Source organism: Acomys russatus, chromosome 26 (assembly GCF_903995435.1).
Source record: "Acomys russatus chromosome 26, mAcoRus1.1, whole genome shotgun sequence".
In the NCBI taxonomy this organism is placed as follows: domain Eukaryota; kingdom Metazoa; phylum Chordata; class Mammalia; order Rodentia; family Muridae; genus Acomys; species Acomys russatus.
This window is the reverse complement of record NC_067162.1, coordinates 48,390,534-48,415,541: the sequence shown is the minus strand read 5'-3', so window position 1 is coordinate 48,415,541 and position 25,008 is coordinate 48,390,534. Positions and strand designations below refer to the sequence as shown.

Below are 25,008 nucleotides of genomic sequence, written 5' to 3'. Positions count from 1 at the left end.
GGAGCGCCGAGCGCGCCCTGGCCGCCGCGGCGTCGCGCGTCCGCGGCCTAGCCCGGCGTGCCCGCTCCGTCAGGCGGTCATGGGGCGGCCACCGAGAACCGCGGGCGCGGCAGGACGTAGGGCGCGGGGCCCCGGCTAGCCGGCGGCGGTAGCGAAGTCCCACGGCGGGCGACGGATAGGGAAGCAGCCGGTGCCGGGGCGGCGGCGGGGCAGCGGGAGCCGCCTGGGATGTTCAGTGAGTGCGGGCGGGGACGGCGGGGGGGGGAGGGAGGGAGGGAGGGAGGGAGGGAGGGTGGCGGGGACGCGGGGGAGGGGCTTGGGGCGAGCGGCTCGCTCCGCGCCTCCCGCTCGCACACGCACGCACCTGCGCGGGCCCGAGCGACCCCGCACGTGGCGGCCCCGGCCGCGCGCGCCCCGGAGACACCCCCCTCCTCCGCCGCCCCTTCCCGCGGCCCCGCCGGGCGCCCTCGCGCGGAGCCAACCGCGAGCTCACGAGGGCGCTCGGCGGAAGTGGGCAGCCGACGGGCGGCTCGCGGCTGCCGCCGACCTCGCAGGCGCTGTGGCTCCGGCGTGGAGAGGTGAGGTTATCCCACCCCACCCCACCCCACCCTACCCCACCCCGGCCGGTGGGTGGCGGCAGGGCTTTCCCGGTGTCCTGGACCCGGCGTTTGGAGCCGCGTTCCAGCCTGGTCCGCCCTACTGGAAAGTGAAGTAGGAAGGGAGTCAGCCCTCCTCCTCCTCCTCCAGGTGACAGACTTCTCGGCTACTTCATCTCGGAGGGGCTGAGTGTCACGGGTGGAGTTGGTGACCGCGGAGACTAGGATTGCAACCATTGTAGCTAGCTAGCCGCCTCGGTTCCTCCTCCTGTAGGATGGGATGGATGGCAGTGGAAGGCTAGACTCGGCTGGTCGTGGTGGCGCACTCCGTAATCCCAGCCAGCACTCTGTAGGCTGAAAGATTGCTGCGAATTCTTGGCCAGCAAAGTGAGGTCTGGGCCAGCCTAAGCTACAGAGTGAGACTTGGTACACACACACACACACACACACACACGTGAATCTCCTTGTTTTGAGAATTATAAGGCGAGTGTCAAACCAGAACTGCCGAAAAGTCAGCTCGTGCCTTCAGCATTCTGCCATCAGTGATAATAAACTAGGTTCGTGTGTTTGCGGACAGCCCCTTGGAACCGTGAGATTTGTGTGTTCTTCTGTCCCTGGGAAAGAGGTGAAGGCCTTCCCTGGCTGCTTAGTGACTGATGAGTTTTGTTGTTTCTGCACTACTCTGTGTGGCAAGTCTATGAAAGACACCTAGGGACGAAGGCCAGGCTTTGCTTTTTCCTGACTTGTTTTAGCTTTGTCGTGTGTGGTGCCAGCACTGTTCTGTTGCAGAGTACTTGAGGTCACGTTCCCAGCCTTCCACATCGCCATGAGCACCTCGGGGCGTTGACTTCCCCGTGCTCATACTTGGATAAGCATCAGCGAGCCTGCCCTATACGCCCCCTTGGAGTCCCGTGTGGGCTCAGTGAAGCGGTGCTGTAAAGCCTGCAGGCTCAACAGCCGGGCATGGTGGTGCACACCTTTAGTCCCAGCACTCAGGAGGCAGAGGCAGGTGGATCGTTGTGAGTTCAAGGCCAGCCTGGTCTGCAAAGCGAGTCCAGGACAGCCAAGGCTACACAGAGAAACCCTGTCTCAACAACAACAACAACAAAAAGACTGAAGCTCAGACACTCACCTGGACCAAGAGCTGAGTGACTTTGGGCATTGGTCAGGTTATCTGACTACTGTGGGCCTCAGCCTTCCCACCTGAAGAATGTTACCTACCCTAACAGTAGTGAGGGTAAAAGCAGATAGTCTGTGGGAGGTAGTTAGGATGGTGTCTTACTTAGCAGTGGACTATGTTAAGTAAACGTTAGGTATCCATGGTAGTGTAGGAAAAGACAGCACCGTGACGTAGGCTGTGGTGCTCTCCAGGCTCGGGGATGAGGAAGCCATGGGAGAAGATCTGTCCAAGCCAGGTGAGCTTGTGGAGGGCGCCTCCATCCATAGGAGAGGGATTGGCCAAGGCCTACATAAAAGGTGAGGGACCATCCAGTAAAGTGAGAACTAAACATTGGATTGAAAGTAAACAGAGGCAGTTCAGACCAACCTCAGAATGACATGATTGGGTTTTAATTTTTTTTTTTAACATTTATTTATTATGCATACAGTGTTCTGTCTGCATGTACGCCTGCAGACCAGAAGAGGGCATCCAATCACATTATAGATAGCTGTGAGTCACCATGTGGTTACCAGAAATTGCACTCAGGACCTCTGTAAGAGCAGCCAGTGCTCTTAACCTCTGAGCCATCTCCTGGGTTTTAATTCTTCACACTTCAGTGACAGTAAGTTTTCAGCTGAATGCCTCACCTTTGCTTTTTGGAAAGAACGCCTGCGGTACAGCTGGGTCGGAGATCGCCATCCCAGCTTCGGTGTCTAGCTTCCTACAGATGGGCTTTTCATCTAAATTTCACAGTTCAGAGAACACTCAAGTACAACATAAAGAAACTGCAGGACAGCAGGGCTGCAGAGAAACCCTGTTTCAACCCCCTCCCCATGGTTGCTTTTATAAGTTGCCTTGGTCATGGTTTCTCTTGATGACAAAAGAAAAATAACCTAGACAATACAGAGCTCCCCTGTGCTATAAAAAACAGTATTAAAGTAGAAATAAAATACTTGTGGTTTTTCTTGGTTCCTAGAAATTGCAAAAGATCAGAAGCCTAAAATAAGTCCAAGCAGAAACTACACAGCGCTCAAATATATAGTCATGGTACCTGTCCCTTCAGAAGCCAGTAAGCAGGACAGGAACTAAATCATTCAGCCCTACTCAGTGTTGTCCATCTGAGAAGATAAAGAGTCATAGTCTTAAACCCCGTCTCCAGCGCAGTCACATAAGGAGAGGAGGGCTTTGGGGACACAGCATTAATCACGCCAGAGCTCTTGCTCCTTGTAATGGCACATACCTGTTCTTCCAGCACTGAGAGGTGAGGCCAGGAGATCCCTGGAGTTGGTTGGTTGGTTGTTTTTCAAGACAGGGTTTCTCGGTATAGCCTTGGCTGTCCTAGACTCTTTGTAGACCAGGATCTCAAACTCAGAGATCCACCTGCCTCCAATTGCTGGGATTCAAGGCATGGGCCACTGCACCTGGCTGAGATGTTGAGTTTAAGGTCTTCAGAGAATATAGAACCAGCTTGGGCTTCATGAGACCCTGTCAAAAATAAACCAACCCACCCAAACAACAACAAAACGGGGAGTAGAGTAGATGTGAGTGCCTTAATAAGATCTTACATGACAGCTCAAACAAATAAGGATAAAATCCCAGACCTGCCCCAGCAGAGGACTGAATTCATGGCTTTGCTTGCTGAGTGAGAGCTCTATCACTGAGTAAATCCCATGTGAGAGTGTTCTGTCTGCATGTGAGGGCCTCAGATGGCTGTGAGCCAGCGTGTGGGTGCTGGGAACTGAACTCTGGACCTCTGGAAGAGCAGCCAGTGCTCTTAACTGCTGAGCCATCTCTCCAGCCCTAGTTCCAGACTTTTTAAAGCATAAGTTCACAGTTAGAAAAAATACTCAGCTCTCCATACCCCCAAAACTGGCCCATGGTCAACTACTCTTATCAGGTGAATTAGAGGGTTGTGTAGAAGTTAGATTGCCTGGCTTTACCCTGACCTTCATTCTAAAGGAAGGGTCTAAATAGCAGTGGTTTGGCCTTTTACAGAGCTGAGCAGTTGCCACTTGGCTCGCCTTGTTCTCTACCTGCTGTCTTTGGTGGTGAGTAGGTAAGGCTGAGATGCAGAGTGCAGTGATGGACCAGGCTTACCAGGCCCTACTCCAACATCCTGGACTTAGGGAAGTGTAAGAGGAGTCTGCAGTTTGTCCTTCCTGGTGATGACCTGGGATGATCATGTAAGAGTTTACATTGCAGCTTTGCTGAAAGTTAGTGGAACAGAAGCAACCACTAAGAGGCAGGTGGAGAAGGGATTTGGCATTCGTTTTGTATGATTTGAAAACTGAGACGTCAGCCAGGCACAGTGGCACACCCCTTTAATCCCAGAACTCAGGGAGCCAGAAGCAGGTGGATTTCTGTGAGTTTGAAGCCAGCCTGGCTGGTCTACAATGCAAATCCAGGACAGCCAAGGCTCCATAGAGAAACCCTGTCTTGATCCCCCACCACCACCACCGAAACGGCGGGAGGGGGGGGGGTTCCCGTCTTGAAATTTTAACAAAAGATTGTGTACTTATAGCCAAACTCTTTTATTTTATTTGTGTTTTATTATGAACACTGGAAAGTGAACAGATATGTCAAAATTGTTGGGTAAATCTTAGGAGACTTGGATTAAGGGATTTGGAAGCAAGCTGGGTGTTGTGGTGCAGGCCTTTAGTCCCAGCACTTGAGAGACAGAGGCAGGCAGATCTCTGTAAATTCAGGGCCAACTTGGTCTACAAAGAGAGTTCCAGGGCAGCCAAGGCAACACAGAGAAACCTGAAAAACAATAGGGGGTTGATTTTTTTTTTTTTTTTTTTTTTTTTTTTTTTTTTGGAAGCACACACAAGAGTGCACAGGTCCATTTGCGGATATTTTACCATGAAAATCCAGTTTCTCTGATGTATAATTTCATTATTTTGCTTGAAATATGTGCATCAGAACAGAACCAGCTCTACTGATTAAATCGTGTCTGGTGTTTTGTGTTCCTTGTGTGCTGTGAACACAGTTCCTACTGAGTTTCTGCCTTGAGGTCCTTGGTCTAGAAGCTGACTCACCTGTCCTCAGAGAGTCTCCTAGAGAAGGCAACTGCACTCAGAAAGTTCCTGCTGAAAGGGGTAATTGGAATTCTTGCAGTCAGTATTTACAAACTAGCTTCTCTCCATCAGATGTAGCCGAGCATTCCTATTTGGTTTGTTTGTTTGTTTGTTTGTTTGTAGCCTGAGGTGAGGCTTGATGCTCCTACCTTCCCTTGCCCGAGTGACATTTCTCTGTTTTCTTTTACTGCTTTAGCATCTCTTCCCCTTCTCTGCAGACACAGGTGATGGTATCTTAAGGTCCGCTCTCCTGGGTTGTCTGTGTCTGAATGGCAGTTGTTTTCTCCCCGCATCAGAGAGCTTGATTGGAGCCAGGTGGTGAGTGATGCTCGCGCCTTTAATCCCAGCACTTAGGAGGCAGGGGAAGCAGATGTGTGAGTCCAGGACAGCCAGGGCCACACAGAGAAACCCTGCCTTGAAAAACAAACAAAAAACAAAAAGGAAGGGTTTGATGGGAATGCTTCTGAGTTCACATGGGTACATGTACCATAGTCCCATGTCACCAAAATCTTACAGTAGAAAATCTGGAAGTTTTAGATTTTTGAAGTATAGAAGTGAACTAGTTTAACAGGGCTTGAAGCTAGGCACTCTGGAAAACGTCAGTAGCAGATATAGTGTGATGTGGGCAAGGCTGGATGCCTTGACTTCCTAATTGGGCCACACTTAAAAAGGGTCATGGAGCCACAGCTGCTGGATGTGTTTGATTCACCCTCTAAATCAGACTCTCCAGACCTGGGGTTATTTATTTATACACATACACACACTGCTGGGGTTCTTGTACAGCCAGGTGAGCCATAATGGTGGCCACAGAGAAACAGTGATTTGGCCTCATTAACGGATAAGAGGAGCAGCCTCTCCTAAGTGTCAAGGCCCTTGTGCTAGCAATAGAAAACAAACAATTAAAATGTTCATCAAGAGCCGGGTGTGGTGGCGCACGCCTTTAATCCTAGCGCTTGGGAGGCAGAGGCAGGTGGATCTTTGTGAGTTCGAGGCCAGCCTGATCTACAAGTGCATCCAGGACAGCCAAGGCTACACAGAATTCCTGTCTCGAAAACCAAAAAAAAATTTAAAAAGTTCATCAATACATTGAAAGAATATCAATATTGGGAATTTATTCATGCTTTTTGTCACATGACCAAGTTACAGCCCTGTCGAGCCCTCCGCTCCTTCCTGGCAGGTGTCTTGGGCTCTGTGTGGTGCTCCAGGAGTGAGGAGTGAGATGCATAGATAGCACGGCCTCTGCCTCTTATCTTAATAGGGTCGGTAACACTTTGTCTGTGACTACAGTCCTCCCTTTCCCCAGCCATGTGACTTTCAAGAAATGGAGGGTTGGTCAAGTATAGTGTGTTAGCCAGGTAAGCAGGACAAACGTACTTGCATGTTAATGCACAATTCACTGAAAGGAATTGTAGACAGAGAACGATTAGAGGTAAGGTAAGCTGAGTGTGCCGGATGCTCTTCCAAAGCATCGGGTTTGATTCCCAGCACCATGTGGCAGATCGCACCATCTGTGACTCTAGTTCCAGGGTATCCAATGGCACAAAAATTGTGCATTGACTTACATGCGGGCAAAACACTCATAGGCATAGTTTAATTAATTTATTTTAAAAAAAAAAAACACTTTTGAGTCAGGTGGTGGTGGTGCCTGGCTGAAAAAGATGACATTTTAAATAAAGATGCAAGTAACAGAATAGAAGGCTGGCCAGGTATGTCTGTAATCACAGCACTCGGGAGGCAGAGGCAGGCAGATCGATGTGAGTTTGAGCCCAGCCTGGTCCACAAAAGTGAGTCCAAGACAGCCAGGGCTACACAGAGAAACCCTGTCTCAAAAAAACCAAAAAAACAGTAGGCGGCTGATTCATATGGATGAGACTTAAAACTACTTAAAACTAAGCAGAGTCCTAAACAGTCAGATGGCGCTTGCAGCTGTATAAGTAAACAGTCAGAAGCCGGCCTGCACAGTCTGGCCCTTGGCTTAAGGAAAGCTACTTTGACAGGCAGGGCTGGCTGAGTGACTTATTAATAGCATAAAACATGATGGTGTGATGGCTGTTCTTGGTTGTCAGCGACTGCATCTGGAATGAACTAAAACCCCAAAAGGCCTGGCACACCTGGGAGGGAGTTTTACTTAGATCATTTGAAGTGGAAAGATCCACTTCTGATCCAGATTTTTTTTACATTTTGTTTTTTGAGACAGGGTTTCTTTGTATCATCTTGGCTGTCCTGGACTCTCTTTATAGACCAGGCTGGCTTTGAACTCGCAGAGATCTGCCTGCCTCTGCCTCCTGAGTGCTGGGATTAAAGGCGTGCGCCACCACGCTCGGCCTAAGGGAGGAAAGGCTTTTGTTTTGTTTTTCAAGGCAGGGTTTCTCTATGCCCTGGCTGTCCTGGACTACTAGCTTTGTAGACCAGGCTGGCTCAAACTCAGAGCTCCGCCTGCCTCTGCCTCCCCTGGGATTAAAGGCGTGCGCCACCACGCCCAGCCCTGATCCCGGTCTTTGAGGTGGGAAGACAGAGCTGTAACAGGCCACATCTGTTGTCAGCCTACATGAGGGCACAGAAGAAGGGAGCTCGTGCTCTTTGCCTGCTTGTCCTTGTCTTCTAGTGGGTCCATTCCTTCCCTGGCGTTCACATCTGCTGCTTTGGGAGTTATGGTGCGTATTGAGGACCAGCTGAGAAATCTAGCTTAAACGACTCGTTGTTAGACTAGCTGAGCCACAGCCTGGAAGCCATTCTAATAAATGCCCTTTTCTCTATGTGAGATTCACCCTGCACGATCTGTTCCTCTAGAGAACCCTCACTAACACAAATGGGGCTCATAAGACATGGGTGTCATTGTGACATTTCATACAGATAATGTGTTTAATCTCACTCATGTCTCGTTGCCGGCTCGTCCATCCCCACTGACCTCCCGTCTCTCCTCAGCTGGGTTCTCTTCTACTTTCCTTCCATTTGTAGTGCTGTCTATTGTCAGCGCTGTGTGTTAGTTGGTTGTGACCCAGTGACTTTCCTTAGGGTTGCTTACAGGAGGATGGATGAGGTGCTTATGGGCACCTCACCAGTGACAACGACTGAAGAAAGCATCTCTCCTCTGCCAACAGGATTTTTATTTTAGTTTTCTTTGGTTTTTGGGTTAATCCGGAAGGGTATGCAGTTATGTGCCATCATGTGTGTGGAGGTCAGAGGGCATTGTGGAATGGAGTCTCTTTGGCTTTTACATGGTTCTGACATAAATCTCTGATCATCAGGCTTTAGGACAAGCTTTATTGCCAGCAATCTGAGCAAGTTTCTCTTTAAAAACTCACTAAACGCGGGGCTGGAGAGCACTGTCTGCTCTTCCAGAGGTCCTGGGCTCAATTCCCAGCAACCGCATGGTGGCTCCCAACCATCTGTAATGAGATCTGGTGCCCTCTTCTGGTGTGTAGGCATATATATGTTTGTTTATTTATTTATAAATAAAAAGCCACACACACTAAAAAGGCAGTGTGCAGTGTGCAGCAATGAAAAAGGAGGGAAGCTGGAGGACGGCTACGCTAGGGGATGTGGGCGCAGGGTGCTGAGGCAGGGTCCTCCGGGAGACACGGAGGCACCCGAGTCCTGACAGGTGAACCCAGAGACTCACGGAGGCATGCTCAGAGGCGCCCGAGTCATGACAGGGGAACCCAGAGACTCACGGAGGCATGCTCAGAGGCACCCGAGTCATGACAGGGGAACCCAGAGACTCACGGAGGCATGCTCAGAGGCACCCGAGTCATGACAGGGGAACCCAGAGACTCACGGAGGCATGCTCAGAGGCACCCGAGTCATGACAGGTGAACCCAGAGACTCACGGAGGCATGCTCAGAGGCGCCCGAGTCCTGACAGGTGAACCCAGAGACTCACGGAGGCATGCTCAGAGGCGCCCGAGTCCTGACAGGTGAACCCAGAGACTCACGGAGGCATGCTCAGAGGCACCCGAGTCATGACAGGGGAACCCAGAGACTCACGGAGGCATGCTCAGAGGCACCCGAGTCATGACAGGGGAACCCAGAGACTCGCGTCATTGCCCCAATCATCTCTGTACTTCAGTGTCTGGCAAAGTCACCTTGGCGGCCATGACAATTGTAGGGGCTTCTGTTCATTATAAGTTTGGTAGTAACGGAAAAAAAACTCTGCACTTTTTTGAAAGCCTCAAATGATCTTAAATTTTTCAAAAAGTTGTTTTTCTTATTCAGGTTACTTCCCATCACTACTACGACTACTACTACTACTTCTTCTTCTTCCTCCTTCTTCTTCTTCTTCTTCTTCTTCTTCTTCTTCTTCTTCTTCTTCTTCCTTCTTCCTTCTTCCTTCTTCCTTCTTCGTCTTCTCTCTTCTTCCTCTTCCTCCTCTTGTTCTCTCTCTCTTCTCTCCTTGTTCTCCTTCTCTTCTTTCTCATTCCTTCTTTCCTTCTCCTTTTTCTTCTCCTTCTTGCTCTCTGCTTCTCTCTTCTTCTTCTTCTTCTCCTTCTTCTCCTTCTTCTTCGTCTCCTCCTTCTCTTCTCTCTCGCCTTCTCCTTTCCTTCGTCGTTCATTTTCTTCTTCTTCCGTACTTCTATTCTCTCCTATCTCTTTCTGCTCTCCTCCTTCTTCTCGTCTTCGTCTCTTCTTCTCGTCCTTCTTCTTTTCTTCTTCCTCTCTCCCCTTCCTCTCCCGTCTTCTCCTTCTCTCTCTTCTTCGTCTTCTATTCCCCGCTTCTCTTCTTCTTCCCTCTCTTCCCTCTCTTCTCCTCTTCTGCTTACTTTTCTGTCTCGTTCTTCTCCCGGCGCTCGTGCTGTCTCGTTTCCCTTCTTCCTCTTCGTCTTCTTCTCGTCCTCGCTTTTCTTTCCCTCGTTCTTCTCTTGTCTCCTCTCCTTCTGTCTCCTTCGCATTCTCTCTTCTTCTCTCCTCGTTCTCTTCTCCTCTTCCTCCTTGCTTCGTCTCTCCTCGCTCTTCTCGCTCTTCTCCTCGCCCTACTCCTCCCCTCCCTCTCCCCTCCCTCCTCCTCATCCTACCCCCCCTCCGTCCCCCTCCCCTCCTCCCCCTCCTCCTCACACTCCTCTCTCCTCCCCTCCCCTCCTCCTCCCCCTCCTCTTCCTCTTCTTCTTCTTCTTCTTCGCTTTTCAAGACAGGGTCCCTCTGTGTAGCCTTGGCTGTCCTAGATTCACTTTGGAACTCAGAGAGTCACCTGCCTCTGCCTCCCGAGTGCTGGGATTGAAGGCGTGAGCCACCACTGCCCGGCCCACTTTGCTTTCTTATGACAATTTGTGTGGTGTATTTTAACACCTGTTCACGCTGCCCCTTTATGTTTTGATCATTTTCTGTGTCTGTGGTTTGAATAATTACAAATATTTTGATGTAGGTGGAAACGTGTTGCCTAAATCCTCAAATTCAGGTGACACTATTTTGTTTGTCTTTCAAGACAGGGTTTTCTCTTTGTAGACCAGGCTATCCTGGCACTCACTCTGTAGACCAGGCTGTCCTGAAACTCAGAGATCCACCTGCCTCTTGCTCCCTAGTGTTGGCATTAAAGGTGTGTGCTCTATGCCAGGAGGGTGACGCCTCTTGTCATCTATTAAGACCTATGAAACTGAGCTGGGCGTGGTGGCACGCACCTTTAATCCCAACACTTGGGGGGCAGAGGCAGGTGGATCTCTGAGTTCGAGGCCAGCCTGGTCTACAAAGTGAGTCCAGGACAGCCAAAGGTAACACAGAGAAACCCTGTCTCAAAAAAAAAAAAAAAACAAAAACAAAAACTATGGGCTGAGTGCTGGGTGTGGTGGGCATGCCTGTAATCCCAGTACTCAGGAGGCAGAGGTAGGCCTGGTCTACAAGGCTGCCAACATAACAGAGGAACCCTGTCTCGGAAAAAAAAAAACTTAAAAAAAAAAAAAAAAAAAAAAGGCCGAGCCTGGACGCACACCTTTCGTCACAGCACTCGGGAGGAAAGGCAGGCAGATCCCTGAGTTTAAGTCCAGGTTGAACTACAAATCAATCAACACTGTCTAGGAAAAAGTGATGGAATAACCTGTGGGTGGGGATGCAGTTCAGTGTAGAGCGCTTACCTGGCCTCCATCCCCACAGCCACACAAAGCTCCTCCCATGACCAGGTCGCCTAGTGTCCGGGTGTCTCAGGCCTTTGGTCTTCTCTGCCTCCTGCTTGACTTTCCGTGCACTTGTTCTCATGCTTCTGATGAGCAGCTCTCTTGCAGAGCAGCAGAAATGGCTGAAATTCACACCTGCCTGCTTGCTTGATGGTAGGAGCGCAAATGAAAAGGCTTGTGGGCTGGTGGAGTGACAGTTGTTCAAGAGTGAGCTGTGGCGTGTGTTGCCCTTGCTGTTTCCATGTGGCCCATCAAAGAAAGCTGTCTCTAGGGCCTTTGGAAAAACAGATAAAGCGGAAGAGAATGCCAAGCTCCCTTGTGTGGCCTCTGCCACCCCTCGCCAACTGCTTCCTGTGTTTCTTCTCCATAGGTCATGAAACGAGTGCGCACGGAGCAGGTTCAGGTGGCGGTGTCCTGCTACCTCAAACGTCGGCAGTACGTGGACTCAGAAGGCCCCTTGAAGCAAGGCCTGAGACTATCACAGACCCCTGAGGAGATGGCAGCCAATCTCGCAGGTATCAGGTCCTGTGGCTGGCCTGGAACAGCAGCTGCAATTGCCCGCCGGGGTTCTCAGCAAAGGGTAGGCTGCCAAGCCTCAGTGAGCAGCTCTGAGGGGCCATGGCCTCCAGGCCTTTCCTCTCCTTCAGAGCTGTGCTCATTAGACTTGTGAGCCTTCTGGAGCCCTGGCTAGAGCTATATTTTCTTCCTTGGAAATCTAGATTGTTCCATGTGTACCTGATGGTATGTGCCACTTTTTTACTCTGCAATCCCCCAGTGGTAGATCCTCCAGCTAGAATAGAACTTTTGCTCCTGGAAGAAGGGTCTGCAAGGTGGGTGCACACATACTGTAGGGCCGATGCTTGGAAATGCTGGCGTCAGAAACACTGCTAAGGTTCTCACATTTTGTTTTGAAGTCATATTTAAACTGAGCATAATGGCTAATACTTTTCTTTGGTTTTGGTTTTGGTTTTTTTGTTGTTGTTGTTTTGGGTTTTTGAGACAGGATTTCTCTGGGTATCCCTGACTGTCCTGGACTCCTTTTTGTAGACCAGGCTGGCCTCGAACTCACAGTGATCCGCCTGCCTCTGCCTCCCAGTGCTGGGATTACAAGCATGCACCATTATGACCAGCTAATGGCTCATACTTTTAATCCAAGCACTTGGGAGACCAACATTGGGAGTATTGCCTAAGTCTGAGAGCAGTTTGAGCTACACGGTGATGGCCAAGCCAGACTAGGCAACTAACCACAGGGAAACTTTAAAAGGGAAGGAGTGTGACTGCACCAGAAGTATCACGCTGTTGTTAGCCATCCTCAAAGGTGCTCACTCTGCTGCTCTGTGAGTTCAGAGTTTGTGTGATAGTTTTTCTGTCCTTCCATCTCCCCCTGGTTTTCATGAAACAGTTTTCCACAAAGTGCGGTCTGTCCTTGACCTCTCGGCAAGCCTCAGCCTCTATGCCTAGCTTGATTTCTTACCCCGAATACCTAGTGATGGGATGCATTTCAGTAAATGGAGTGGTTGTGAAGGCGCTGGTGGCTGTGTGGTACGGAGTGCTCGTGTTTACATGGCCCTGGCTCTTCGCATACTCTGAGTGCTTCCTTCTCCCTCTGAGTTCCTGGATTTCTGCTTTCCTCCATCCTAGCAGCAGCAGATCCCTCAGCCGCGCCTCACCGCGCTGTCAGTCAGTGGCCTGTTTGGCTTTAAGGGTAGACTGCCTTTGCTGTGGAGAAAGTGATGAGGTGTTTGAAACCTGAGGAGGTCCTTGAAAATGAGAGTCCTGGCTTCATGGGGATAACGGAAGCTCTCAGAAGTCTCCCTCCGTGTTTGTGTAAGGCACACTGGCCGTTCTGTTTGCGCTCCTCAGGGATGCCTCAGTGAGCATTTACCTCTTTGTCTCTTGTCCTACATGATGAGACCCTGTCAGAAAAAGAAAGTATAAAGTCAAGAAGATCATGTCTACTGCTAAATAGTGAGACCCTGGGCTTCATCCTTCTGTCAGCTTCCCAGCTTCCCAGAACACTGCAACCAACCTCCTTCCCCAGGAAGGCTGTGAACAACTCTTGGCTGGATTCTGACCAGCTCAGATCAAAATTAACACTTTTTCTTCTACGGAAAAAATAAAAGAAATATATAAAAAGGACAAAATCAACAAGATTCAAAGTTGGCCAGTATGGGGGCCATCACCTGTACCCAGCAACTCAGGGGCAGAGGCAGGGGGAGCTCTTGTTAAAGGACAGCCTGGTCACGAACGAGTTTAGGCAACAACCGGGTACACAGAGAAACCTTGTCTTGGAAAACAAGTGGGGAAGTAGGAAATTGATAGTTGGACAGAGACTTTGTATAGGTAAAGCTAAAACGATGAAGTATAGAGAAAAAAAAACCAACAGTGCCAGAAGACCCAGCTTTGAAATCAGGAGACTCAGAAAAAACAAATGAAGACTGTTCCTCTGAGCTGGAAGGCATGACCTCTCAGATTGACAAGCCCAGGCCACAGCACATTGTAACACAGCAACACAGGCTAGATGTTTCCAGATAAATCTCAGGAAGATGCATGCCTTGTCCTCTTTACTTATCTCTGTGCTCCTAGCTTTACATGCTTTCTGCCCTGGTGTCAGTCTGCCAGCACCTCAGAGTGTCTCAGAGACGCCATTGGCCTCTCGCCACTGTACGTCCTACGAGTGGAATAGTAAACTGCGCCCTGCCCTGCCTGTGTGTCCTTTCTCTTAGTCCAACAGATCTGGCTGTTGCACATGGCGTGCCTGCAGCACCCTGTGCCAGGCTGAGCCCCAGCAATATGAAGTGCAGTTTGGACGACTGAGGAGCTTTCTGACTGGTGAGTCCTTTTTAAGAAACCAAATAATGTAGCTGTCCCTCAGAACCTCTTGTGTTACAAGGGTCTAGAGTCAGCCACTGTTTGTTTTTCAAGACAAGAGTTTCTGTGTAGTCCTGGCTATCCTGAAACTTGTTCTGTAGGCCAAGCTAGCCTCCTGAGTGCTATGATTAAGACCTATGCCGCAGCGTGATAGCCCACGCTTTAATCCCAGTAGTTGGCAGGCAGATCTTTGTGAGTTCCAGAATAGCCAGGAACCCCCCCCCCCAAAAAAAAGTACACCACCACACTTTTAATACAGTGCGTGTATGCAAACGGAATTTCTGTAGGAGTTCGATCTTGAGGTTAAAAGTTTACAAGCTTACAAGCATGGAAAGAGAACTCTACATGTCCTATTCACGCTTTGCCCGGGGCTTTTGGCACAGTGGTTTACAGCTTCTGAATAAATGAAGGTCAGATCAGCCAGAGAGAAAAGCTTCCTTTAGGTGAAGTGAGTTTGAAATGTACCTCCATCTCTAAGTCGGATGAAGAAGTTTGCTGTTGTCGTTCAGGCAGACCACAGAGACACAAAGGTAATGGGCGTGTGTTCCATTCTCTGCTTCTTACTCGGAATGTGAGTTTTCAGAGACAATTGCTTAAGAAGAATCATTTGCCCCTACCTGGGAACCTCCATGTCCTTGCGTGTGAAGTGAAGCTACAAGCTGGACAGCTAAACCAAACCATGTCTCCTGGTCCTGAGATGATTAGTGTTAACGTGAGGTTGAGGAGGTGCAGTGAGAGAACCATGTTGGTTCTGAGTAGTAATTCCAGAGTCTTATGAGAATAAAACAACATTCTTTTTTTTTTTAAACAACAGTCGTACCCCCTTGGGAAAGGATTGATAGAATAATGAGCAGACACTGGCTTACTGGCATTTGTAGAAGCGTGTACTTTTAATCCCAGCACGCAGGAGGCAGAAGCAGAAGATTTGCCTGAGTCTGAGGCCAGCCTGGGCTACATGATGAGTTTCAAGCTAGACGGGGCTACATGGTGAGACCCTGTCTCAAAAGATACATGATCAGTTAATTTGAACTACCAGAAGTAATGGGGAACTCTCTTAGTACCTAGGAGCAGAAGACATGAAGATTGAGAGTTCAGGGACAGAGGATGTCCTCATAGCAATATAAGACCCTGTGTTAAAACAAACCAGAAATAGAGCTAGAGGGATGGCTCGCTAGGGAAAGGTGTTTGCGGTGAAACCTGACAGGCTGCGCTCCCATCCCTGAGGCCCACATTGATATCAAGAGCAGCCAGCTGCTGGTTGTCTTCCAGCCTCTGCACACACATCCTGACGTGCACACACACAGCAAATAAATACCATTTTCAAAAACTGTACTAGGGGGCTGGAGAGATGACTCAGGTTAAGAGTGCTGTCTATTCTTCCAAAGGACCTGGGTTCAGTTCCCAGCAACCACATGATGGCTCACAACCATCTATAATGAGATCTGGTGCCCTCTTCTGGCATTCAGGAAAACATGGGCAGAATATTGAGTAAATAGTAAATAAATCTTTAAAAGCAAAAACAAAAACTGTATTAGGGGCTGGAGAGATGGCTTAGAGGTTAAGAATACTGGTTGTTTTACCAGAGGACCCAGGTTCAGATCCTAGCACTCACAAAATAGCTAACAACCATCTGTAACTCCAGTTCCAAGAGATCCAACACCCTCTTCTGGCCTCTGAAGGCACCAGACACACGGCACACACATAGTACACAAACACACATGCAGGCAAAACACCCATACACATAAAATTTTTAAAAATCATTTCTAGAAAGAAAAAAAAAACCAAAGCAAAGAGCCTATGTTTGCGTGATCTAGTGTTGGGGTGAGGGGAGTCCAAACTCCATCACATCTCAAAAGAGAGCTGGGTGGGTGGGCCTAGCACTTGGGAGGTAGACAGGACGGTCAGGAATTGAAGGCCTTTGTTAGAAGTATTGTATGTGTAGGAAGCAAGACTGTGGAGATAATGAAGGTTGTTGTTAACTAGCTTTCGTTTATTTACGTGGTTGAATCTATTGCTCTGCAGTGGAGCTTGCTTGCCTTTATAATGGGGAATGTCTTCCTCAGCTGAGCACAGGCTGCCTGTCCACCAGGTTAGGTGGTGGTGTCATTACCGACATAACTGTTGTCTTTGTGTAATATCCTGTCCAGAGAGGAAGCCAGACACAGTTCAGCCACACACATGTAATTTAATCATGGAGGGGCCCTAGGATATGTCTGCTCTATGATAAACAATTTTAGGATGACCCAGGAACAATGTGTGGTTTTTAATCATCAAGGCATACAATAATTTTTTAATAATCTTATCAACCAGGATGCTTTCTTGACCAAGCCTTCTGAGGTTGAGAAAGGGTTGTTGGAGTTTACACTGCTACGCTTTGATTGCATCCTAGGTATTTGCGTAGGTCCGCCCTGTGTGCGATAGCTCGTGTTTGCTTGCTTGTTTGTAAAGTAAGGTGCAGACCCTAAGTACTGGCTTGCATTTTTATTCAACGTACTTAAACATGAGCAAAGGTTACACTCAATATAAGACCATTGTTTCCATATAAGATCCAAACTCATTACAATAAGGGACAAGCCAGACCCAAAAAGCAGGAAACTTAAAGCTAACAGTGGCTGTAACAGGTAGGTTTTGCCAAGGCTAACCTCTGCTGCCCTCAAGTGTTCAGGCTGCTGTGGCTCTGAGCGAGTTGGGCCTGGCTCAGTTGTATGCCTTGTGCCGTGAGCTGCCTACCCCCTCCCCTCATACTGTCCCTGCAGAGCCCTGCTCTCAGACGTTGTCCTCAACTTGCACACATATTTGGGTGCCATGCACATCTCTTTTCTCTTCCATCCCTGACAATTAAAGCCCGACTCGGCATCTTTAGCAAAGCTTCTTTCATAACATTAAAGTTGTGTTCTTGATGACCAAAAAACTAAGCCTGTTTGTCGTTCTTGCTGCAAACGGGAAGGGAAGTTCTATAAAGCTTTGCATAGCTGTTGTCGCCATCAGGGAGGACAGCGGCCCAGGTAGCCAGCGAGCTCTGGCTGCACTCTTGTCTGTAGTGCTCATGTAACCAAACAAGTGCCGTGAGGCGGGCTCTTACTGTATCCCTGGCCAGCCTGGAGCTCGCTGTGTAGGTCAGGTTGGCCTCAAGCACAGAGATTTATCTGCCTTCCCAAGTGTTGAATTAAAGGCGTGCACCACCACTCCTAGCTTGCTGCCCAGAAGGTTTTGAACATGCGTGTTTCTGTGAAGTCCTCAGGCTGGAGGTCTTTGCGAAGAACCCATCTAAGGATTCTCAGAAGCATGGGTTATGATGACTTGAGGAGTAGTGAGGAAGAGGCTGGGCTGCAGCCTAGCCACAGCTGGCCAGCTGTTACAGGGCCTGGCCACATCCCAGCCTTGACTGACCGTTGTTGTTTCGTCGGAAGACTTGAAGACTCTAGGTTCTGTGTGGCAGGAGGGGCGGGTGGCCAGCTCTAGGAGGATCCTTTGGCTCTCCAGGGTCGCTGAGTGTGAGTTTTCTCTGCTTCTCGTTGCAGACTCTGACTCCCAGTACAGCCATGAAGTTATGCCTCTTCTCTACCCCCTCTTCGTCTACCTCCACCTCAACCTGGTCCAGAGTGGCCCCAAGAGCACAGTGGAAAGCTTCTATAGCCGCTTCCATGGCATGTTCCTGCAGAACGCCAGCCAGAAGGACGTCATCGAGCAGCTGCAGACCACGCAGACCGTCCAGGACATCCTGTCTAACCTGCAGCTCCGAGCATTCCTGGACAACAAGTACGTGATCCGCCTCCAGGAAGACAGCTACAACTACCTTGTCCGCTACCTCCAAAGCGATAACAACACTGCCCTGTGCAAGGTGCTTGCCGTGCACATTCACCTGGACGTGCAGCCTGCCAAGAGGACAGACTACCAGCTGTATGCCAGCGGCAGCTCCTCCCGCAGCGAGAGCAGCAGCCTGGAGCCACCAGATGTGCCCAGCCCTATTCTGCAGAATGAGGCTGCCCTGGAAGTGTTGCAGGAGAGCATCAAGCGGGTCAAGGATGGGCCTCCCTCCCTCACCACCATCTGCTTCTATGCCTTCTATAACACCGAGCAGCTGCTGAATACTGCGGAGATCTCCTCTGACAGCAAACTGCTGGCTGCTGGGTTTGACAACTCCTGCATAAAGCTTTGGAGCTTGAGGTCCAAAAAGCTGAAATCAGAGCCCCACCATGTGGACACATCCCGGATCCGTCTAGCTTGTGACACTCTGGAGGAGGAGGTAAGGGTGCCACTTACCTTTTAAAAAAATTATTTATTTATTTATTGTTTTTGGGTTTTGAAGATAGGGTTTCTCTGTGTAGCTTTGGCTGTCCTAGACTCACTTTGCAGACGAGGCTGGCCTCGAACTCTCAAAGATCCCCCTGCTGGGATTAAAGATCACACCTGGCTCACTTTTTCTTATATCGCCCTCCTGTTAGAGTACTCTTCCTAACCTGGCCTGTCTCACTGAGGCAACAGTCTAGTTCCTTCCGAGGCAGCTAAAGCTGGGCTCAGGCAGATGATAGAGCATTGAGTCCCACCCATGCCTGGTAGTGACGTCCAAGCCCGTCCTTCTCCAACAGTCAGCCTTGTTCATGAGTGGGGTGGTGGTTACCGCTATCTGAAAAGCAGGTGGCACCGCTGGCCTGACTCACGTATCTTCAGCTGATGCTAACCCCGGGATCAGATTGCATATCTGCTATGTCTGTGCAGATTCAGACAGTGAGAAATAGGCTTGTTAGTTCAGGGTCTGCATTCAGCCAGCCTTGTCACCATGAAGTGCACTGCAAGACACCTGTCCTGGCTCTGTGGGCCAAGAATAGTCCTGCCCCCTGGGTTGTAGAACTGTGGGTCTCCTCAGTCAGCGCAGCACCCTGTTGTCAGGTGGGTGGCTGGTCCAGAGTAGCAGTGAGAGTTGCGAGGACAGTGGCCTGAGCTTCAGTCAGCAGAGTCACCACTGTAAGAGCTTCTTGAGTTGAAGAAGATAGCCTTCATGGCCAGCTTCTCCTGAGCACCCACCGTGCTGGGCCCGGACAGTCTGGTCCTGTTACTGATGGGGTGCAGGCAGTTTTGCCTTGGGGCTTTGGACAAAGGGGGGTAATTAGCCACAGCAGTAATAATGTTGTGTGTATTGTGCACACAGGAGTGAGCCCTGGCCTACCCTAGCCTCGTGCTGAGTCTCGTGCCCTTGAGTGTTGGCTGTGCAATGAGGAGCTTTGTCACTGTGAGGAAGGTCTAGTGTCAAGGCTCCCCAGGCAACTAACTGCGGTTGCCCTTGGGTTGAGTTGTCAAGCTTCTCCTTACAGAGCCTGCAGCTTCTCCCCCTCAATTGAAGAGTACTGCCCTTGTTTACTTCCTCGTTTTTTGGAAGTATAAGAATTCTATGACCTAACTAACGATGCTACAAACTGGAGGTTATTGAGATTTGTAATAAAAGAGTGGAGCACTGTGCTGTCTTGGGCACGGGCTGAAGGAGACTAAGTGTGACTGGAACTGGGGAAGTGCCACAGCAGAAAGGACAGGCTGCTCCGGGTGTGTGCTCTAGCCTGGATAGCCAGCAGAAAAGGAAGCACAGCCCAGTGATTAGGTCATGCAGAACTAAAGGAGGGAAACTGTCACTGGAAGCCCGTTTTGAGGGCCTCAGTGGTCGTGGTGGCAGGAGAGGCTGCGCGCCAGCTCAAGTGTCGCTACTCAGATCATACCCACACTAACGTGCTGCTGGCTTGGCCTCTGTTTCACTAAGAGTGAACTAACATTGGGTGGTGGTGGCGCACACCTTTAATCCCAGCTTTGGGGGGCAGAGGCAGGCGAATCTCTGTGAATTTGAGGCCAACCTGGTCTACAAAGCGAGTCCAGGACAGCCTAGGGCTACAACAGAAACCCTGTCTTTAAAAATGGAAGGGCGGGGGAGAGAAAGAATGAACTAACTATAGTGCCGGAGTTAAGACGGCACTTGGGATTTGTGTGATCCACCCTTTTCTCTGCCAGTTTGGCTGGTTTTCTTCTTTGGTTTTTGACAAGAGCCATTTTAAGGGGGAAACAAGGTATAAGTTCTGATAGCTGGTTTTTAATGTCTCTCCAGTGATTAGAAGCTCACATGCCTATAGGAGTGAGGCAGGGAAAGTAAGTAAAAGACCAAGGTGTTTATTGCAGAGATTGGGTGATAAGAAACAAGGAAGCGCAAGACCAAGGAAAAGGCCGAGTTAGCAATCTTGGCTTTTACTCTGGAGCAATCGTATCTTGACAATAGAAATTAAGTCACTGCTCAGACTCGACAATTTTGTTCTCTGGACATGCTTGAAATTGTAAGTTAGATCAACATAAGAACCTTCACAAGAATGCTAATAGCAATATTAACCAAATCTCCAAGGTAGAAAGACCCGAACTGGCGGCTGGAGAGATGGCTCAGAGGTTAAGAGCACTGGCTGCTCTTCCAAAGGTCCTGAGTTCAGTTCCTAGCAACCACATGGTGGCTCACAGCCATCTATAATGCGATCTAGTGCCCTCTTCTGGCCTGCAGGTGTACATGTAAGCAGAATACTGTATAAATAAATAAATCTTTTTTTTTTTAAAGGGGAGGTTCTCCTAACTGTCTATTATTAGGTAAATAAACAAAACTGTGGTCTGTCTCAGCCTTGATATATTACGCACCTGTGAAAAGGAGTGGGCCACGTGCACAGGACTCTTCAAGCTTATGTGACCTGAGAGCCAATCTCAGAATGCCATGTTTTCATCAAAATATGTGGAATAGATTCTTCCACAGGAAGAGAAGTAGATGCCAGACTAAGTATGAGAAAAGGAGCAATGGCTGCTGATAGGCTTAGAGTTTTGTGTGTGTGAGATGTGTTAGTTGTGGTGTCATATATGGGCTCGGTCAGCCAGATGACTCAGTGAGGGAGGTGCTTGGTTGTTGTTGTTGTTTAAGTTGGGAAATAACTCTCTTTGTTCTGAGGAGCAGACCAGAGTCCCCTCAGAACTTTTGAGACTGTTTCTTGGTGCCAGCAGGCTTGGTGGCCTTGAGCACATTGAATCGAACAGTCTTGCTTGGGGGCCTGCACTCTCCCATGGTGACAGTGTTGCCCACCTGTACATCCCTGAAACAGGGGCGGGTGCACAGACATGTTCTTATGGTGCTTCTCAAAGCGATTGTACTTCCGGATGTAATGGAGGTATTCCCAGTGGATGACAGAGGTCCTCTGTATCTTCATCTTAGTCACGACACCAGACAGGATCTGACCTCGGATGGAGACATTGCCCGTGAAGGGGCGTTTCTTGTCTATGTAGGTGCCCTCAATGGCCTCCTTGGGCATCTTGAAGCCTAGGCCAATGTTTTTGTAGTACCTGAGGGAGTTTTTCCTTGCCAGTTTCTCCGAGCAAAACACTCTTCTTGTTTTGAAAGATTATAGGTTGCTTTTAGTAAGCATGCTCCGTCTGAATGTCCGCCGTCTTCCTGGCAGCTGGAGAAAAAGAAAGCTAGGCCAGCTGCCGGGCTTCTTTGTTCACTACGCGAGATCTCGCAAGATGCTTGTTACACAAGCCTGGCAACCTGAATTCCATCCCCAGAATCTGTGTAAAGGTGAAAGGAGAGAATCCACTCCACACACTTGTCCTCTGACTTGCACACACAGCATACACTCCCTTATGAAAAGATTATTTTAAACTATTGAATTACATACTTTAAAATCCTGTGAATTTTCTATAGCAAGGCATATAAACTGTGTCTCGGGTTAGAAAACGATAAGGCTGTGTGCTGTAGCTCAGTAGACGGTCACTTGCCTGGTATGGCAAGGCCCTTGGGCTCCATCTACAGCGTGGGTGGGGGATGCGATCCCAGCATGGGCTCCATGAGGCCCTGGCCCTCTAGTGTAGTTCAGTGCAGGAGCCAGGGAAGCTGAGTGTGCAAGAGTCTCAGTTGTCTTCTAGTGTTAGCCACTGGTGGAGAGTCACAGCTCTAGTGTTCAGAGACTTCTCTGTGTGAGAGAGAGCAGAGAGCAAATGGGTTTGGACACTTAATTTCTAAATACTGTTGTGAACTTGTCTTCTGTTTTCATGGAAAAAATGCTTCCAAGGTTGGCGTGAGTTCCTTGAACTCCGAGATCTACCTGCCTCTACCTCCTGAGTGCTGCGATTAAAGGTGTGCATCGCCACGTTTGGTTGTCTATGGTCTGTCACTTTAGTTACTTTAGGAGACAAGTTTGAGACTCTTCAACTTCCTTTCCTTTCCATTTATTTATTTATTTATTTATTTATTTAGGTGATTGTTGTTGTTTGTTTGTTTGTTTGTTCTCCCCGTCCCCAGACTCTCTGGAATATCAAAATCTTGATGAAGCTAAGTACTGGCCTTGCAGACAAAAGTCACAGTAGCCAGCTTTCTTCTGTCAGCATCATGCTCTGCCGGTAGCTGTATGTGCTGGTTACAGTTCCTACACAGGCTTTACTTTGGCCCAAGTCCTTGAGATCCCTCTCCACAGGCTATCACTTCCTGTCTGAGCTGTCTGTGAGCTCAGGCTCTTCCTGTTGTCACTGTGATCACAAATGTCCACCAGGTCTCTCTCACTTCCAATTATACAAGGTAGAAACAGGCAATCATAAAGTAGTGAGAACTGACAGCTGTGGACAGTGCTGTGGAGAATCTAGGGACTTGGTATCAATTTAGAAGACAGTCAGTTCATTCTTTGTTTTGTTTTTCAAGACAGGGTTTTTCTGGGTAACCTTGGCTGTCCTGGACTCACTTTGTAGTCCAGCCTGGCCTCGATCTCACAGAGAGAGATCCGCCTGCCTCTGTTTCCACTGGCTAGCAGTCAGTCTTCAAAAGACACCTATCAGGGTTAACAGTGGACATCCCATGTGCTTGCTGTTCAGTCAGCTCCTCATTCAGAGATCAAGACCCACAGAAGGATTGATCTCACTCTGATGTGGCCTAGAGTTGGGCGTTGTCGGGGCCGTGGCCATGGAGAACACGCTTTCTGACAGACAGGCCCTGTTCTCTGCTTTTTTTTCCTTGTGAGACCACTGAATGTTTTCTTCTTGTGTGTTTTGCCACCCCACCATGTTCCAGGAGAATGAGGATGATAATTCAGGCACAGAGATGAAGATCCTGCGGGGACACTGTGGCCCAGTGTACAGCACGCGGTTCCTCGCAGACAGCTCAGGGCTGCTCTCCTGTTCTGAAGACATGTCTATCAGGTACTGGGACCTGGGAAGCTTCACCAACACTGTGCTGTATCAGGGACATGCCTATCCTGTGTGGGACGTGGACATCAGCCCCTTCAGCCTGTACTTTGCCAGTGGGTCTCATGACCGTACCGCCAGGCTGTGGTCTTTTGATCGGACGTACCCACTGAGGATATATGCAGGACACCTGGCAGATGTGGACTGTGTCAAATTCCACCCCAACTCAAACTACTTGGCTACAGGCTCCACTGACAAAACTGTCCGGCTGTGGAGTGCCCAGCAGGGAAACTCAGTGCGGCTCTTCACTGGCCACCGAGGGCCTGTGCTGTCCCTCTCCTTTTCCCCCAATGGTAAATACTTGGCATCCGCCGGTGAGGACCAGCGGTTAAAGCTGTGGGACTTGGCCTCTGGGACGCTTTTTAAAGAACTGAGAGGCCACACGGACAGTATCACCAGTCTGGCCTTTAGCCCAGACAGCGGTCTGGTTGCCTCTGCCTCTATGGACAACTCGGTTCGTGTCTGGGACATCAGGAGCACGTGCTGCAACACACCTGCTGACGGCTCTTCAGGTGAGCTCGTGGGTGTATACACTGGGCAGATGAGCAACGTGCTGAGTGTACAGTTCATGGCCTGCAACCTCCTCCTGGTGACTGGGATCACACAAGAGAATCAAGAACATTAAGTTTTTATCCAGGTGGCAGACTGGGTGGGGCTAGAAGACTGGTCACAGTCCAGGACTTGCTAAAACTGAATCAGTGATTGCAAAAGAGCCCTCCCTACCCGCCTCTGTGCAGCCCTGGGGCACAGGACTCCGGTTGAGAGCTGGGGTGCTCTCAGGCTTGAGGCCTCCTGGCTTCATGCAGGCACCTTGCTTATGCAGCTGTAGACAGTGTCTCCTGTGGCTACTCTGTGAGGGAGGTGGGGACAGGAACTAGGAAAGAAGGGGTGACCTAGCAGCCTTTCCTTTTCCATAATGATAGAACCAGGATTTTTTTATTATTATAATTAATAATTATTATTATTGAGAAGAGGAGAGCCAACACTGGCAGCGGCGTCTCTGCTCTTGTCTGCAGGGTTGATCTGGGCCCTGGCTCTGATACTTGGAATTTTGAGGTTCAGGGAATTGAGACTTTGGTAGCCCAGTGTATCAGGAGAAAGGGGCACCATGTAAAGTGCCCCTGCAAGCAGGCGGGTAGCTTGCAGTGATGGTGGGAAAGAGATGGTTTTATAGGCTGCACTTCTGCCAGCACTTCTACCTTGGAAAGAAAACGGTGGGCAGAGGGTGGCCTCAGCATTTGTGTCAATTGCCCAAGGTTTCATCCCTGCACCATCAACAAAATTATGATAAAGAATAATTTTGAATAAGTCACAAGATAGACTGAAATGCTAGATGTCCAGATGACTGTTAATTCTGAGGTGTGGCTTTTGATGTCTTTTTCCCTCACTGATCTGCTTCCACCCCTCACTGCAGTGTTGGTATAGTGAACACGGGGAAGAATCATGCGTGTGCACTCACAAGTGTCCAACCATGCTCTAAGGACAAAGCAAGTTCTAATGTGTGAGAAAGGATTCAATATTTCTGTTTTCTGAAAAGAGTTGTTTTGTATTTTGTTTTCTATTAAAATGCATTTAGTTTCAAAAAAAATAAAAGTGTGGCATCTCATTTGTACTTTCAGAATAGTCAGGTGTATCACCGATCCTGGAAGGGCGCCTCTCATCTTCACTTAGTGGCCAGAGCACAGGCCACATCAGCCACAAAGCAGGTGTGGCGTTAGCTTTGTGTGCTGTCGGTTTACTTGGCACCGTGTTCCAGCATTCCTTTGGGTTGCCTGCAACAGCAGTCCATCCAGCGTTGCTGGCTGCTGGCTAGAGATGAACATCCATTTAGAGGGCCCACTTTCGGTCCACTGTAGCGGAGTGTGGCAGTGCACACCTTTAGTTCCAATACTTGGGAGGCAAATAAAAGTGGATCTCTATGAGACTGAGGCTAGCCTGGTCTTTATAATGAGTTCTATGGTAGCCAAG

General features: G+C 49.3%; 1 protein-coding gene and 1 pseudogene across 1 annotated transcript; one reads left to right on the top strand and one right to left on the bottom strand.

The window, feature by feature from the left end:
* The first annotated feature begins 58 nt into the window (after positions 1-58).
* On the top strand, positions 59-24,208 carry Taf5l (TATA-box binding protein associated factor 5 like). Its single transcript, XM_051168728.1, has 6 exons — positions 59-235; positions 11,303-11,447; positions 12,275-12,284; positions 13,667-13,764; positions 17,325-18,049; positions 22,868-24,208. The coding sequence occupies exons 2-6, from the start codon at positions 11,306-11,308 to the stop codon at positions 23,663-23,665; spliced, it is 1,773 nt and encodes a 590-aa protein (XP_051024685.1). The 5' UTR covers positions 59-235; positions 11,303-11,305; the 3' UTR covers positions 23,666-24,208.
* On the bottom strand, positions 20,780-22,761 carry LOC127209617 (40S ribosomal protein S11-like; annotated as a pseudogene).
* Positions 24,209-25,008: the final 800 nt, after the last annotated feature.

Coding starts and splice junctions, on each gene's coding strand:
- Taf5l (XM_051168728.1), top strand. CDS start 11,306: ATGAAACGAGTGCGCACGGAGCAGGTTCAGGTGGCGGTGTCCTGCTAC. Junction 13,765..17,324: donor ACTGAGGAGCTTTCTGACTG/GTGAGTCCTTTT, acceptor TTCTCGTTGCAG/ACTCTGACTCCCAGTACAGC. Junction 18,050..22,867: donor GTGACACTCTGGAGGAGGAG/GTAAGGGTGCCA, acceptor ACCATGTTCCAG/GAGAATGAGGATGATAATTC.